Here is a 17,268-nt window from a genome sequence, read left to right on the forward strand (position 1 = left end):
TTTTTTTTTTTTACTGAACTCTGGGGTCCATCAGAGCACAGCTTGAGCACGGAATGGCTGAACTGGTTCGAATCCGTAAGAAAAAGCTCCAGATACCCATCTCTAGGTAAGACAATTAATAGACTTTATGTTTAGTTCACTACACACTCCAGCTTCTATTTGATTACATGAACAGGGCAAGAGGACTTTATCAAACATGCTTGCTTTTGTTTGTTTTTTGTTACAATAACGTTCAGCAGCACAGCATTTCTATGCAGGAGATTTTCTGTTTTGCAAAAGTGGAAATATGTGACTCAAAAATACACTCGGAGTTAGAGGGTTATGGTTTGACATGTTTCACACCGTATTTGCTCTAATTAAGTTCAACAAGTATTTTGCGTTTAACCTTTTGGTCGTACAAATATACATAGTGACATGAGAGAAGAAACGTGTTTTACTCCAAGTGTGAACACTTGTCTTGCCCACGCTTTTGCTGAAGGAGGTAGCTGTTGCAGAAGCGGTGGGTCATGTGGTTTTGTTTTGGTGAACTCATCTGTTTTTTAGTTTGAGCAGGGTTCAGAGCTCCAAACCTTGTGGGGTTTTGAGTGCGGACAGGGGTGGGGGTTGGGGTGACGTTGTTTTATTAATTTGTGCTTGCAAATGAGATGCCATTAAGTCCATTCTCTTGTGCTCATCTATACTTGGAGAGGACGACATTCTGCAGTGTGTAGATGTGTAGATTCAACAATGCTTGAGCCAAAGGAGAATTTGTCATCTTTTTCTATAAACACACTTTCACGAGTGCACTTGACGAGTAATTTCCTGTAAACGTCCTGTCAAAGGTTCTTCTGCTGCAAACAGTTGAAACAAAAAAGGCTGTGTTATCATGAAAGATTACTTGAGATAGAAAGTGAGCGGTGGTATTCAGATGCATGCTATTTTTATGACTCGACAGCTTTCAAAGGCCTTTGCCAGCGTGATAAACACTTGAAAAGCTGTGAGCGTCTCATCCCCAGGAGTTGGCTCCATTGCCCGGCCTTACGCTGTTTGAACACAGTCATTCTGGTCACCATATGGGCAACGCACTAAGATGTTTTGAAGAAATTATCTGCGGCACGGATACTGTATATTATCACGTCGATATATTTCAGAAGTCAAATGAAAACACAATCACAGCAGAAAGATTCCAGTCCTACAAACTAAGGATACGAATTTAATGACAACTGGATCAGACGTGGAGCTTTGGGACTCATTCCTGAGAGGAGGTTACAGTAACACACGGCAGGTGGGTTACACTCTGAGCGACATCGAGCATTTGCTTTCTATTATACTTGAGGGGATGTGCTTCCAGCACGTAATTTGATTAAAAGTTTCGAAACCAAAAAGAGGCAGCGTGTTCTCAGAGAACATTTAGATAAAGCACAAAATTATGATTTTTTTCAGGGAGTATATTTTGATATAATTTGAGTTACATAAGGGCCTAACCATGGGAAGCTTTCCTCTCATGGAAAATTTGGCACTAATGATGCCCTTTTTGGACAGCTTGGCACTTAAATCACTTCCAAATGAGCTTTTTCCGTTCATCAGGATTTCTCAACTGATTGTTAAAACACTTTGGACGTCATTTCACTGACTCAAGACAACAACAAGTGCTGTCGGTCTGCAAAGACCTGTTCACGGAGCTGCAGGTTCAAGCTGTTCCTATTTGTATCCTAAAATAACACCGTAGGCAGAATAAGTTACAGAAAACACTGATTTTTGTTCCTTAGCTATTGTTTCTGGACCCAAACAGAACTTTAATGTTTACCCATCCCGCTTTTTACTTATTGCACGTGGATGCTGAGACATGCAACAATTTTCAAGCACCAAAAAGGATTCTAATATTTCGTTTACTTTCAGGCTGAGGAGCATGCTGAAGCAGCTAGACGAGAAAGATGTTGATTTTGAAGAAATCAAAAAGAACCTGGAATACACAGCATCGTTACTAGAGGCAGTGTACCTCGATGGAACAAGGTAAAATAATACTATAAGAAGAAGAAGAAAAAGAAGATAAAATTGTAGATCAGTTTTGTAGATCAGTGCTGAGCTTTCACATCCTGGGTAAGCAGCGAGGGGAAAGCACTAACCACCACAGTATAGTCCTGCCAGAAAAACAATATAAGTGTAAAAGATGTTATTCAAGGAGTACATGGGACACCTACTGTGTGATTAGCTTTTATAACTGAAAAAAGATCAGTTCATGTCTGTTTGATCAGCTTCACTTACATCTTCCTCTGAGTTGTCTTGTACTTTTAAAGTACTTTTTAAAGACTTTGATGAGATCATTGATAACACTGTCATGTTGCTACAATATGAAGTTGCAATCAGTTTAGTTATTCCTTTAAACAGTGACTCATCTGGGGCACATTTCACCATTGCGACTAAACTAAATGACCACAGTGTTCTCTAAGAGATATAGCTAGTTTTGAAACTGTTACAAACAGAAACTAGAAACCAGCATGTGTGAGAAAGTGGGATTTTGGGTTAGCTACAGATGGCTGATAGAAGTATTTTAACAATCACATGGATTAGCAGTGAAAGTCATATGAAAAAGAAGGTTTTCACCCGATTATACCTAATCCTGTGAAAAAATAAGTACACCCCGTTATGCGGTAGCTTATTGTCTATATGACCTTATCAGTTCTCAAATCATTGTGGAGAATTTTAGGCCCACTCTTGAGTTGTTTGACAAATGTGTTTATGCAGAGTTCTCAGTTCAGTCAGGTTGAGATCTGGACTTTGACTGAGCCATTTTATCACCTTCATTCTTTTCTTTTTCAGCAATTCTGCTCTAGATTGTTGGTGTGGTATCAATGACGTGTTGCATGACCTAATTTCACCCAATTTAGCAGTTGAGCAGATGGCCCCACATTTGAGTCTAGCATATTGTGGTATATAGAGGAGTTCATGTGTGACAATGAGTGTAAAGAGCCCAGGTTCTGCTAAACTAGTCTGAAAACTATTGTTCATGACTGTTTTCAGCTGCATGCATTATGACCAGACATCTCAGCTTTGGTCTTTTCTGTCCAAAACACATTGTTCCAGAAGTCTTGCAGTTTGTTTCGATGCAACTTTACAAACCTAAGTCGTGCTGCCAATTTCTTTTTGGAGAGACAAGGCTTTTTCCTGGCAACCCTTCCAAACATGCTGTACTTGTTCTGTCTTTTTCTTATTGTACTGTTATGAGCTTTAACATTTAATATGCTAGTTGAGGCCTGTAGAATCTGAGCTGTAGCTCTTGGGTTTTTTTGTAATGTGTTTGACCTTATGGCGTGGTCTGACCTTGATGTGAATCTCCTGGAAAGATTGTTTCATTGCACTCACCTGAATGATTCACACCAGCAAAATGACAACGCCTGTGCCTTTATAGAAGTGCCCACACCTTCTGATGATCAATTAATCACGGGGATCTGATTAGCTCCTGATAGCTACCTACTTTCTTATTTCCTATGGATTCACTAAGGGTGTACTTAGTTTTTCACAGGACTGCATAGAGTCCTATGAAAACTTTCTTTTTCTCCTGACTTCTCAGGCCTTCCCCTGCATGTCAGATGAGGAAACTGATAAGAAAAGTTTGGTGTCATCAGCACAGCAGCCATGTAAGTGTCTAACAGCAGAAAGTGGTCTTTCAGGAATGGTGGTCTGGTAGCCTGATGTACAAAGCCTGAGGTACACAATCCATGAAGTGTGAAACGGAGGATTTTATGATCCAGTGTGTCATAGAGAAAACAGAGTGGAAAAAAACATGTTGCTTTCTGCAATTTTAGGTGCTGTTTCTCTGCTAATATTTGAGTGGAAGCAGTGCGATGAAGTCTCTTTTGGTTGCCTTTCATAAAAACCAGAGTAAAAAGTGCCAAAAGTCTTTCTGGGAGTAGTAACTTCTTACTTAGCTTATTTAACAGACATTCAATTGAAATTACATTTTTTAATTAAACTTTTGACTGGACAATTAATGGAAGTATTTCTAAATAAATCTAACTGTGTAATATACAATTATCCTTACACCATTAAACGTCTCTGAACCACAGTGATATCGCAGAGGCACATTATTAGTGCTGCTCATTCATTCTCAGTCTTCATTTTTACCGTGTCTTAATATTGTCTAACAGTCACTGTTTCGCACAGGCAGTGTCTGGAGTCTGAAGATGACCTCCAGCAACTGCAGTCAGACGGGGTGCCGTCAGAGGTCACTGACTGGCTGGCTTCCACTTTCACCCAGAAGATCCGCCGTCCTACGCGACGCTCTGATGAGAAGCCCAAGTTTCGCAGCATTGTGCATGCAGTGCAAGCTGGGATATTTGTGGAGCGGTATTACGTTTCATTCATTTCTATTTCAGAACTGCAAGCATAATGAATGATGTTATGGAAAGGATCCAAATGCAGGACATGTACTGTAGGGAAATTATAGAAATAAAAGAAAGACCCAGACATGATAATCTAAAAAAACAGAAAATCCAGACAAAAAAATCTAAAAGGCAAAAATGATGGAAAGACACAGAACATAAACATGGATTAAACAATGAGGCTAAACTATACAGAATATATACACAGAGGAGATTGACTGGGAAACAGGACAGTTATGAGAGCAGAACGCAGGAGGAACAAGTGAAGGAAGCTAAAAAAGGCTGAAGAGGAGCAGATCATAAAGGAAAGAAAAGACAGAAAGTAAATGAGATACCACAGAAAACCTGCCATGAAGCTAAAATTGGGACACTGCTACCCAGAAGACCAGGAGAGAGATGCACAGCAGGTAAAAGCAAACACAGGGAACCACAGGGGAACGAGAACTACACGAGAACAGAATAAAATAAAATAAAAACTGGGGCCAAAGACTCAATACTATAACAGACAATAACAGACATCACTAGAATGACAATGAAATCTCAACAAGAATGGAAGCTCAAAGTGTCATGACCAGAATCATTATGAAATCAAAATTTGAATGCAAAACTCAAAATGATAAACAAGAACTCAAAGCCCTGGAATCGTTTTTTAAAACAGCAATTCATAAAATACTGACTGGAAGACACAGAAGCAGTCATACAGCAGTAACTCTCTTTTATGAAACTTAAATAATAAGAAACAAGGAAACAAGCATCTCATATAATAAAAGTCCCATTATAAATGACTGATTTCATTGTCTGTGCAATAAGTCCGATACAAGCTCACACTCTGTTGTTATTATTACGTCCACAGCAAACACAGCCCGCTACACACGGCTGTGAAACATTATCTCCATTTTCTTGTTAAAACTTCCTTCCAAAGCAGACAGGGACTTTAGAGGATTTATATAAACAGCTCCTAAACCGAGGTCGCTGCACAGCGTCAACATCTGAACTTTAACTGAACTCACCCTAAACATTCCCTTATTCCAGGATGTTCAAGAGGGCCTACACAGCAGCCATGCCGGACCAACCTGCAGCGGTCGTAAATTGCCTCAGGGTAAGCCCCCTCTAATCATAACTCTCACAGTGGGTTGGATCTTAGCTAAAAATATGGACATCACATAATCTATCGTATACACACCAAAAGTATACACCAGTACTTTCCTCTCTTGCTTTTTAGGACGTGGACCGTTGGAGCTTTGATGTGTTTGCTCTGAACTCAGCCAGCTCTGATCATGCACTCCGAACTCTGTTCTTTGAGCTGATCACCAGATATGAGCTCAACAGTCGCTTTAAGGTCTTTTAACTTTGCATTTCATTGTTTAGTTTGTGTATAGTTCATCGTCTATACAATGACTCATTATAGTCATTGGAGAATTTCAGTGCTTTGGATGGAAGATCTCACTGTAATATAATCAGAGCCACTCTGAAGGAGTATTATTGTGAGGAACTGGTGTTGTCATTTGCAGATATTATCAGGCATATGGGTTTTATTATCCTTTGTGGTGTTTGGAGGGCTAATGGGTTAGCAAATTATGTGTGTAAATCACATGCATCATGCCTTATTACAACATCCAGGTTGTTTTAGCTTTTACTGTTGACATAAACTTTGTGAACCTGTGGTATTTTAAACATAGCTTTACTTTTGATGATTATGTAACCATTTTTGCAGATTCCCATCTCGTGCCTCACAGAATTTCTGTCTGCGCTGGAGAAAGGATACTGCAAATACAACAACCCCTACCACAACCACGTTCACGCTGCTGATGTAACTCAGACACTGCACTGTCTGCTGCTGCGCTCCGGACTCGTGGTACAAAAGACTAACCTGGATTTTCTATTAAAGGATAAGGCCGGTGTGATAACTTTTCTTTTTAATTTTCTGAAAATTCCATGAAAAAATCAAAAGGAAGAATGTGTAGCGGCCCACCTTTTAACACTTTCCAAGCTCGCTGGCCTTTCTGTGGCACTGTGTCCCATTTGCTTTGACTGAATAGACAAATAGGTAACAAATATATAACCTATTTCTTTAGGAGTCACATTCCTAATTTGCAGTGATCTGTTGTTTTTACAAATGTGGATTACACGGTGTAAAATGTTTTTTAGAAGTATATCGACAGACTAAAATATCCTAACAACTCTTATGGATTGCATTTACATTTTTTTTAAATACATGTGGCATTCATTATCACCCTGAAGATGAAGGCTAATGACCAGAGTCACTGCCTGACTTTAGCACCACAGTAAGGATCGATTGTAGAGCACAAATAACAATCAAATTCCAAAATGACTTTTGCTTTCAGAGCCTGCAGTCCTGTGACAATAGAAATGATACTTCCTGTTTTGGTGGCGATGGCGTTGCAGGGAAACAGGATCTGTTCCATTCTAACTTTTCTTTAACCCACTAAGCACTGCTGTTTCAGAGTGAAAATTATGGAGACTAAATAAAGAGATGATGGCCTTGACGTTAGGGAGTTCCCATGTCAGGACTTTCAACTTGTTACATTGTATCTATGCACTCTATGAGTTGCTGTCTTCATCATCTGACCTTTATGAAGGGTGTCTCTGGAAATATTGCACATACAGACTTTTGGCTTAGCGAGTAAAGCATAATTTATGGTCTTGCGAATGTGTCTGTGTACATTTCCGTTGTACATGTTTCCATTTAGACAATGAGCGGAAAGGGGTCTTTACCCCCCACCCCGAGGTGCTCCAACATCCTAACTGCACATCACTGGACGCACATGACTTATACAAGCGAACCATAAAACATTCCAATATAAATAAAAATGCTGCATTAAAAGCACAGACAGTGACTGCAGTGGACACTACATATTTTTAACACTTGTAGGCTCTGTGTGGGCAAGCACCTACACCACTGGACATGAATGTGGAGCTATAAAAAGCGTCATGGGTGAAGCTGCTGTGGTGCGCAAATACAACCACCTTGGTGGGTGGTTGTATTCTGCTACTTCTAAGGCCAGATAAGGACCAGATGACTTTTATCATGTATATATTTAAAACTTTTAACTGAAAGATGGTGTACTTTCTTTTTAACCATTATAGTACTGTTGTTTTAATGGTTTTATATTTGTGTCTATCAAGCACTGGCTGACAGAGCTCGAGGTGATGGCATCCCTGTTTGCTGCAGCCATCCATGACTATGAACACACAGGAACTACCAATAACTTTCACATCCACACAAAGTAAGCTCTTTTTCTGCAATATTTTCTCAGCTATATATGAGCCACCTCCTGTTATGAAACTGTAAAATAGTAAGAGATATCAGGAAGTACAGAAATACTGAGGTACGCTTTCTTAAAGCGTACCTCAGTATAGTTTTCTTCTTTCCTCTGTATCGTTTTAGTAAGAGAGCGAGTGAGAACCCTCTAAGGCAAACACAACTTCATGGACAGAACATCGTATTTTTAGACTTTCCACTTAGGAGGACTGAAGAACGTAGTCTCATGGCACCCATCATCATCATGCTTTATTTCGGGAATAAAGTACAAAGATGCCTGCCCACAGTAAAAGACCACATCTGAACAGCAGATCTATCCCAAAGTCAGTAACTCTACATGGAACATCATCTGACTTTGAGATAGATATGTAATATATATGATATGGGCTGAAAAATCAATGCAATAAGTTATTATGTATAGCACCTTTAACAACAGACTTTACAAAGTGCCTTGCCTGACGAGCAAAAGGACACAAAGAGAATAAAACAACAAAAATAACAGGTGCAATTTATTTAAAATGGAGACAGATTCAAATGAAAAAAAGAAAGATTAAAATGTGGGTGCAAAACAAATAATGAAAGGCTAAAAAAGAAAAATCAGAAATAATATGCAAGACGAGAGAGATGTTATTCAAACATTAAAAACCTATAAAGGACGACATCACATGAAATGGCATCACATAAAAGCACGTCTATAAAAATGTATTTTACGAAGTGATTTATTGGAAGCCTCTGATTCTACGAGACTTCCTCATTTCAAACATTTCTCCTCATTTCATAGCTGACAGGCCCTGATGCGAAAGCCATGACTGCATTTGACATTAAGCCTCAACTTTCAGGCAGAAGTGCTGCCTGAATGTGGCACAGGGCCAGACACGAACATGTGTTAAATGTGATTGCACTTAAAATCAATTCTAAAACAGGCAGAGAGCTAGTAAGGGATCAGGATCGGGGTAATGTGTGTCTGCTAAAATGAGTAGGAAGCCAAGAAATTAACTTTCCATGTAAACCAGAGGAGAACGTAGTAGCCTAACCTGGCGATTACCAAAGGAACAGTACTCTACTGTGCTGCGCTGTGCAAAAGTCTTGAGCATCAAGTTCTTGTGCCTTGACCATTTTCAGAGGAATGTTTGAGGGGTTTTTTTGTTTGATGATCTGCTGTCCACTGAAGCCTCATCAAGAAAAGACACATTTTGGGTGCTTTTGCCTTTTTTCTCATTTTCCAAGCAGAAATATAAAGAAATGAGACTTTTGCACTGTAATTTGTAAGATTAAGTAATATAATTTCTAATTTTCAGGTATTGAGTTGACGAAAATGTGCCACCCAGTATTTACGAAATATAACTATATAGACTAAATAGTTATAAAGTCATCAGCTAGACTTTTAGGGTCACTAGATTAAAAAAAAAAAAAAGTATGTCTCTGTCATCTGCATAGCAATGAAAGGAAAAACATTATGAATAAATGAGCCTGGTTCTGTCGGAGGTTTCTTCCTGTTAAAAGGGAGTTTTTCCTTCCCACTGTCGCCAAAGTGCTTGCTCATAGGGGGTCATATGATTGTTGGGTTTTTCTCTACCTTACAACGTAAAGTACCTTGAGTCACCTATTGTTGTGATTTGGTGTATAAATAAAATTCAATTGAATTGAATCATGAATATTAGGAAATTACAGACCCACAGAAGTCTTACCAGAATTTTTCATTTTTTACCACACACTTTTTACACTCCCCAACAGACCACTTTAACACACACCTTTGTGTTGTTGTCTTTAAAACCATTTCCTTAAGTGTTTTATTCAATGTTTATTTCACTGGTGAAAGGTGGCAGAAGCTTAAAAATAAATACTAATTGGAAAACTGTCCACAGTGGGCTTTATTACCCATTTTAACAGCTGAATGACAATGAGGGGATACAGGATGCTTGATTGATAAATCCGTTAATTATCTTACTTTAGTGAGTCATTAATACCCACACTGTGTCATTTTTCATTACATCCCACCTCCTCTTCAGCACTTTAAAATTCATCATTAAAGGCTTGCAGTCACAGTCATTAAATTGTTCCCAGAGGACTCTCCTTTTATCTCAGTCTCACCTCCTTCACTCAGAGCAACTGTGTTATTGAAGTTTTCACTTTAATGCACAGGAACACTTTACAACCTGCCCATCTGTCCGTCGACTGTCTGTAATAATCTCCACTCACCTTTTGTCTCCAAGGTCAGAGTTTGCATTGATCTACAATGACCGGTCTGTACAAGAGAGCCATCACCTGAGTGCAGCATTCCGCCTACTGCTGGACGACCAAATGAACATCTTTATTAATTTGACGCGGGAGGAATGGATGTAAGACCTCAACATTTTACAGTGTTAATATTTTTATATTTTCATAACCTTAATAATAATTAATTTGTGTGTTATAAATCATGACCCATTTTCCCTCCCGAGCAGACAGTCACAGGGAGACATAAATAGGTCGTAGAAAAGTTTTCCCTCCTCTATTAGCTGTGTGATCAGTTGCTCACCTGTTGATCTCTTGTTGGAGAAACGTTTTTGCTGTCTGTATGTATGAACTTCACAAGCCTGTGTAAAAATGTCCCCGTCGAGCTGTTGGTGTTAAAGGGCATTCTGAAAAGTCAAAAGTCCCCTGCAGAAATAAATAGGTTAACAATGTTATAAATGAGGTTTTAACCAACAGCAACATTTAGTTAGAGTCTGGGCAAAGACAGCTGTTAAATGTAGATTAGGTTTGCAGTAAGTCCTCATATGCGTGTATATGCATAGGTATGATACAACATTGGGAGAAGAAAAATAAATAACGGAGAATTCATGCTGCAGGAGAATGTAGGAGAGCAAAGTTATAATTTGTTTATCTTAGTGTGTTTCCAATGTGATCTCTAGGAAAAACGAATTGGCCAAAAAGTAACATTTTATTAATTAATACTTTTGTTTTATTTTATTATGGATATATGGAATCGACTGAAACAATTGCAGTACATTTATTCACTAGTTTTAAATACCAGTTCTGTAGTTTGGAGCTAGTTTGTGGCTTTCGACAACATTTCGATTTTTATCTGTGACGACATTTATAATTATGTCATTATTCTATTTTATTATCGTTATTTTACATATAAACTGACATGCTTTGCTTTAAGGAAACAGCCCCCAGACCTCAAGTTGGTTAGTGCACTTATGGGAAAGCATACAGTGTCTCTTATAGCTGACCCTGGTCTTTGACCTCCTAAGATATCGTGTAACGACATATTCACCAAACAGCAGAGGAACAACAAACATAACAAACTCTGACTACAGCGTCTAAACTTGGAAATGTAGTAAAGAAGTTGCATTTGGTAGATGCTATAGGAATGTTGTGATACATACATTTAAAGTAAAAGTTAGCTGTAGTTGATGGTCTGCGGTGCAGTCTGCGATAACAACATATCTATACTCTGCATAGTTTCTTTGTTGGCTGCTGCTTCATATATTACTCACAGAATATGCGATTGGGGAGCTGTGCTGATATCACACAAGATAAACCCCAGCTGCATACTTTAGTGGGCTTTTCTAGCAGTCAGTGTTGCCATGGGAACAAGGAAATCTATTAGGAAATCTAAACAGGTTACAACCCCATTGAGCCTTCCTGTCTGTCATTTTTACTCACTCCTCATCAGCCAAGGTCAACTTGTACACTGTGTGTTTTTGTGTGTGTGCGTTCTCACAGGGAGCTGCGGTCACTCGTTATAGAGATGGTGTTGTCCACGGACATGTCCTCCCACCTTCTCCAAGTCAAAGCGATGAAATCCTGTCTACAACAACAAGAACGGTACTGCTAATAGACTGTGCTGTTGTTTGCACTGTGGCGCATAATCAGCAGGCCATGTAATAGATGCTTGGAGTGCAGTGAGCTGATTAGAATAGCCTGCACATGATGCAGGCAGTTTAGGTTCAGGCTGGCTGCTGTTTAGTCTGCTTTTCAGTCTGGAGACACAACAAAACAACAGTTAAAACAGTGATTGCCTTATGCTCTCTACACCAGGATTGACAAGCCCAAAGCACTGTCTCTGTTACTGCACACGGCTGACATAAGTCATCCATCCAAGCCTTGGGCGCTGCACTCTCGCTGGACCAAAACCTTGATGGAGGAGTTTTTCAGACAGGTAGGCACTATATATATATATTCTGCTTAACAGGCCTGAGATATTTCCTATTTGTTGTTTGTCATCTCGCTATGCTCTTCTTTTTATTTCACACAAATTCAAGGGCAGAGTGGCAGGCTCCTCTCTGAGCCTGTTTTGTTGCAGATTCTTTCCTGTTATCAAGAATTTTTTTTCTACTTTCTAAACGTGCTTGCTCAGTGGGTCTTTACCCCCCACTTTTAAGCACAATATAACTACTATTTTGACTAGTGATGAGCATGGATTCATGTCAACAAGGATAACTAGAGATGTGAAGGAGAGAGTGCAGGGAGGGCAGAGTGCGTGGAGAAGAGTGTCAGCTGTGATTTGATTGGCTATGACATGTGGCTTAGAGTTGGTGGCAAAGTCACCAAACGTAGTCCTCTCTGTGTTGGGAGTGACAAGGATGGACACAATTACAAATGAGTACATCAGTTAGAGTTAGAGAGATGAGCCTGAGATGGTTTAAACATGTGCAGAGGAGGGATCAAGCATAAAGTGGACAAAGCATGTTTAATGTGGACCCTCATGGATATAGTGAAGGAAGACCTGAGACAGAGGAGGACAGTGTGGCAACACCTAAAGAGAGAAGCTGAAAGAAGATTTGTTTTGGATAAAAGAATAAGCTACTTGTTGCCAACAGTTAGATGAGAAGATGAACAGTAAATAGTGTGTAGTCAATAAAGAGTTTAAGCCAGCAGCTACCCAGCTCAGCTTAGTGCAAATACAGAAAACAAGGAGAACAACTAGCTTTAATCTCGCCAACCAACAAGAAAAGCTGCCTGCTAACTTCCAAACTCACTAATTAAAACAGGACATCTTGTTACTGGATAAAAATAAAGTGTAGCCACTGTGATGCCACTGTTCTTACATCACTGATTCCACGTTGGAGTCCAGATTCAAATTTGTGAGCTTTCTTGTTCACTATACTCTGCAGATGAATGATGATTGTAGATGATTGTAGAGGAAGTCCAAATCCTCCAATTTGATTCCTCAGTGGTGAAAAAATGTTTCACTGCAGCCTGAAGCCATACCTCAGAGAGAGCTTAGTACATAGTATGTTAGGCCTCTCTCTTTATCCTACCATATTAGACATTTACTTCCTCTATAGATCTTATCAGTCTCTGTGCCTTCACTTACTTCCCTTATTTGCCAGGCCTCTGTCGTTCGACCTTGCTGACGACTAACATGTTATGCTGTACACTATTGTTGTTTATCTGTTAGGATTGCCATTAGCTGTGCCCTAAACACAAAGCCAACAAAGATGATGTATATACTTTGTTGCCTGTAGCGGTTAAATCCAGCAATTTATCATTCAGCTTCTTACATGCACTTACATGCACTTACATGCACTTACATGCACTTACATGCACTGGCTTCCCAGTATATGTGATTTGGCTTGTTAGCCAGGCTTGTTAGTAAGGATGGCGGTCATTTTCTAAAACAAAAGTGCATTAGAGTTTATGTAGCCTGTCTCAAAGGTTGTCCTTGATTGCATGTGGTTTAGATGCCAGCTCATTTGTAGTTCTCGGTGCTCCCAGGCTTTTGCCACACAATAAATGTAAATTCAAAATATAAAAGAACACATTATGTTATATTCTTAGACATCTCCATATCTGCCCCGGTGCTCCCTGGTCTCCATCTGACTTATTAGCTCTGTTATTAACTGCATGATTGATGAGTCAAAGGGCTGCATGCCTAATAAGAGGCAGCAGTTTTTGTAAATTGCTTGTATAGGGAGGGTGGATATTACGTCAGAGCTAAAGAAATCCATAAAAATATCTCGTTGATATGACGCAGAGGCAGCAGAGAAGGAAAATCTCTCCTAACAGGTTATTCTGCATTACTTTGGCACTGAAAAAATTAATCGATCTTAACAGCTCAAGTTTTAACCCTTTAAAGCCTGAACCATGAAATAATTGCTTTAATAATAATTGTTTATTGAACATTCTGACAAAATAATAAAACATAAATTCAATATCAAAATAAATTTTGCTTTATTTTGTGATTCATTGCTTAAAAATGTATATTTTTGTTATGACTTTTTTTTCAGATCTTATGTAGTCTCAAAAACCCATGTACATGTCATATGTAATGTAATGCACTTGACTTTAAAGGGTTACATATGGGAAATAGAGGACTGCAGAGAATCAGTGTTGTTGCCTTTAAAGCCTCACAAACCCCAAATAGAAAGTCAAGCTATCATGTTTTTGTTGACCTTTGGGGAAAAGTATATAATAAAACAATATAATGAGCCAAAAGCTGAGGACTGCAAGAAGTGGCTTTTGGTCTTGACTTTAAAGCATCAGCTGACGATATAGCTGTTCTTCAGCTCAGCAGGAGACGCAGTTATCCAATCAGGCGGAGGGACTCTTTCTGTTGATGTCTGAGTTACTATGAGAACATAATTACCCCACAGAGAAAATGCTTGCTGTCCTGATTGTCTGGCTTTTTGGCGATGTTAGTTGGCACGACTGTAGTGAGTGTATTTACAGTGACTGCTGCACGAAGCTGCTCCCACTCTGCTTTTTTTACTACCTGGATCTGAAGGAGATCAGAACAGAAGAGGTGTGGGAGAGCGCTGTTGTCTCAGAAACAAGACGTGTGCGTACCTATGAAACACGTTTTCTTTCTGTTTGGCTGTTAATTAAAAAACATTTGAACAGTCTCATAGTTTCAGGAGGCGACTGTTGGAACAAACTGACCTTTTAAAAGTTATTTTCAGGTGTTGTGTGGGATGCCCTTTAAGTATCTTCTTTCTCTCTTTCTATCTTTGTGAGGGTGATAGAGAGGCAGAGCTCGGCCTCCCCTTCTCTCCACTGTGTGATCGACAAACCACCCTAGTAGCTGAATCCCAGATCGGTACGTCTCATAAATCACACACTCTTTTTTTAAAACCAGCTTCCTCATCGCTTTTGTCTGTTGTTTATGCCTTTGTAAGATTTTCAATAAATATCCATCTCAGATACATAAAACAAGTAAAATTTATTCTCTAGTGAAGCTAATCACATTTTTTCTCTTTCCAAAAGTAACAAGCCAGTGGCAAGATTTATGTTCATTTTATTTTTAACAGTTCACAGTGATATTGCAGCATATGCCCTTTGAATTTTAGTGTTTGAATCACTGAAATGCACTCAAATTTCTTTACTGACATTAAAGACGTAACAAGGTTTTAGTATTTTTGAGCCACTAACAGTTTACTTCACATGTTGATATGCTGGATTTTGTTCTCGCAGGTTTCATAGACTTCATTGTGTATCCTACATTTTCTCTGCTGACCGATATGGCTGAAAAGATTGTTATTCCTTTGGTGGAAGAGAACCCAGGTCCACCAGACCCCTGCAACAGACATAGGTAAACACAAGGCCTGTGAAACCTGCTGGGAAAATAAACTTTATTGCACTTTTGGTTTTAGATATTAATATGTTAACAAAGTGTTAACACCAAAGCATTTGACACACATTAGAAGTCTGTTTTTACTGTGATATTGAGTGGCACACAGAGTTTGACTAAAACTGATTTTAAAACTCTTGAAAACCTACTTCCTTCGTGTGTCTTAGTACAATTAGTCATTAAATGGCTCCATCTGTCACTCAGATGGACAGACACAGCACTGACACTGCATCATTTTTTAGCTTTAATAGAATTCAAACTGGGGACTTATTAAAAAAATGTATCTATACAGTTGTCCCAAAAAGGAGGAAATTAACTTCAAACTTTTTTCAGGCTTTAATTATGCTGTAACGCTGGTCAGTTTAACGTGAAGGTCTACTTGACATGCTTTTGGAGTCAAGCTCTGGTTATTCAGGAAACTTCAGTTTCTGGCTCTTTTGCAGTTTTACACTTGGAGCTTGCAGTTTCACTAATTCTTTGCTTTCTATATATATGTTGAGCATGTACACCATGTTTTTATGTTACTATCATTTGCTGAGTTGGTCAAAAACCTATAATTATGACTTGATAATTTTGAGTGACAAAACATGATTCACAAAGGTGAATTAATCTCCAAATTTGTAGCAGTAACTGCTCATTTTAGACACACCAGAAGGATAACCCAAGTCAGTAGGAACCCAAAAGTGTCAGCACAAAATCCTGTTTATGTGCTGCTTATTTTCCTTTTAATTTGTTTTCTTTTTATTGAAGATATATTTGAAGATACTTTCATGGAAAAAAAGTGCAATCCTTTACCTTAGTGTAGAAAATCTCAGGTTAAGCTGAGTCATTTGTTTTCATGACTGGAATATGAATATGCATACAAACAGCACTGTTTTCTTTCACCAGTAATCTTTGGAAGGAGAGCTCCAGAGGCCTGCAGTGGAGCCTCGCACACATCACAGCTGAGCTGGTGAGCTTCCGCTCTACTTGGACACGGCACACTGAGGACAACAAGCTCAAATGGAAGGAAAGTGGCTCAAATGGTGGGTTGCATAATTATTTGTTTATACATGCAAAAATCACAAATATGCATTAAAATATAAAAAAATAAACACAATTGAGGTTTTATTTAAATGTCTATACTTAATTTTATATTCTACTTAGTCTCCTTTTCTGCTCGCACATATTTCAACAACTCAAATTTAAAAAGATCACCTTTAAAAAGCTTGACAACCTCTTTTAAAGTAGAATAAAAGACCTGTTGCTGATCTGGCTTAGGAAAAGCCTCTTTGTTCCATAAATGCGCTCAGTACCCTTGATTTGATTTGTTATCTAAATTCATTTTAGAATGATCTCATGTTGAGATGAATTCATACAGATATTATTTTCTATTCAACCTAACTAGATTTTCTGATGTCTTTTCCCAATCTTCTATATCCTCCAGGATTTTCAGACCCCGGCGAGACAAAAGAGCAGCGATCGAGACAAGAAGTGTTGTCAGAAAAATCCCTGCAAGACCCCACTACAGATACAAAATAGCAGACAGCTGCTCCTTTGTAATACGTGTTTGCAGAATAGAAAAAAGTAACACTTTTGTAACAAAACTCAGATACCTTTTACTTTAAAAACTGAGAGATCTTACCAAGGTAAGATGTAGCGTAATCACAGAAACTTCCTCATTTTAAATGTAGCATACTACAATAATTTAAATACAAAAGTACACATGCTGGTCATGTTATACAGTCTAGTCCATATCATTAATTTAATTTGTCATCTAAACAGCTGTAAGTTACATTTGAACTTTCAAAGCATAAAACAATCATTTAACCTTAAAATAAACTTTGTGTCATATATGAGTCTTTTGTAGTCTGTTTCTTTTTCTGGGACATATTTACACATGGGCCAGTAATCCAGACATGACAACTCAATATAGGAACTTAAGTTAAATCGGTTATGTTTTGCATTTTCCAAACATACAACAGTTAACTTTTTTTTTTTTTTACTTAAAAGCAATATTTTAAATTTCTTTTGAAGAGCCTTTACTGTAGAAGGTAAAATTTGATATTACTCTGTATTAATTA

At 38.5% G+C, this 17,268-nt stretch overlaps 1 protein-coding gene across 2 annotated transcripts; it reads left to right on the top strand.

Annotated features, from left to right (window-relative positions):
- The first annotated feature begins 19 nt into the window (after window positions 1-19).
- LOC102205640 (calcium/calmodulin-dependent 3',5'-cyclic nucleotide phosphodiesterase 1B) lies at window positions 20-17,043 on the top strand. Of its 2 annotated transcripts, none has more exons than XM_005740078.1 (14): window positions 20-106; window positions 1,879-1,992; window positions 4,144-4,326; window positions 5,394-5,460; window positions 5,584-5,700; window positions 6,076-6,216; window positions 7,509-7,609; window positions 9,858-9,983; window positions 11,359-11,460; window positions 11,674-11,794; window positions 14,593-14,674; window positions 15,049-15,166; window positions 16,094-16,230; window positions 16,632-17,043. In XM_005740078.1, the coding sequence occupies exons 1-14, from the start codon at window positions 54-56 to the stop codon at window positions 16,724-16,726; spliced, it is 1,557 nt and encodes a 518-aa protein (XP_005740135.1). In that variant the 5' UTR covers window positions 20-53; the 3' UTR covers window positions 16,727-17,043. The 2 variants fall into 2 exon arrangements, with proteins under 2 accessions (XP_005740135.1, XP_005740136.1); XM_005740079.1 differs by lacking the exon at window positions 20-106 and adding an exon at window positions 3,551-3,617 and having other exon boundaries at window positions 1,933-1,992.
- Window positions 17,044-17,268: the final 225 nt, after the last annotated feature.

This window comes from Pundamilia nyererei, unplaced genomic scaffold, assembly GCF_000239375.1.
Source record: "Pundamilia nyererei isolate P.nyererei 1_Seehausen unplaced genomic scaffold, PunNye1.0 scaffold00096, whole genome shotgun sequence".
Taxonomy (NCBI): domain Eukaryota; kingdom Metazoa; phylum Chordata; class Actinopteri; order Cichliformes; family Cichlidae; genus Pundamilia; species Pundamilia nyererei.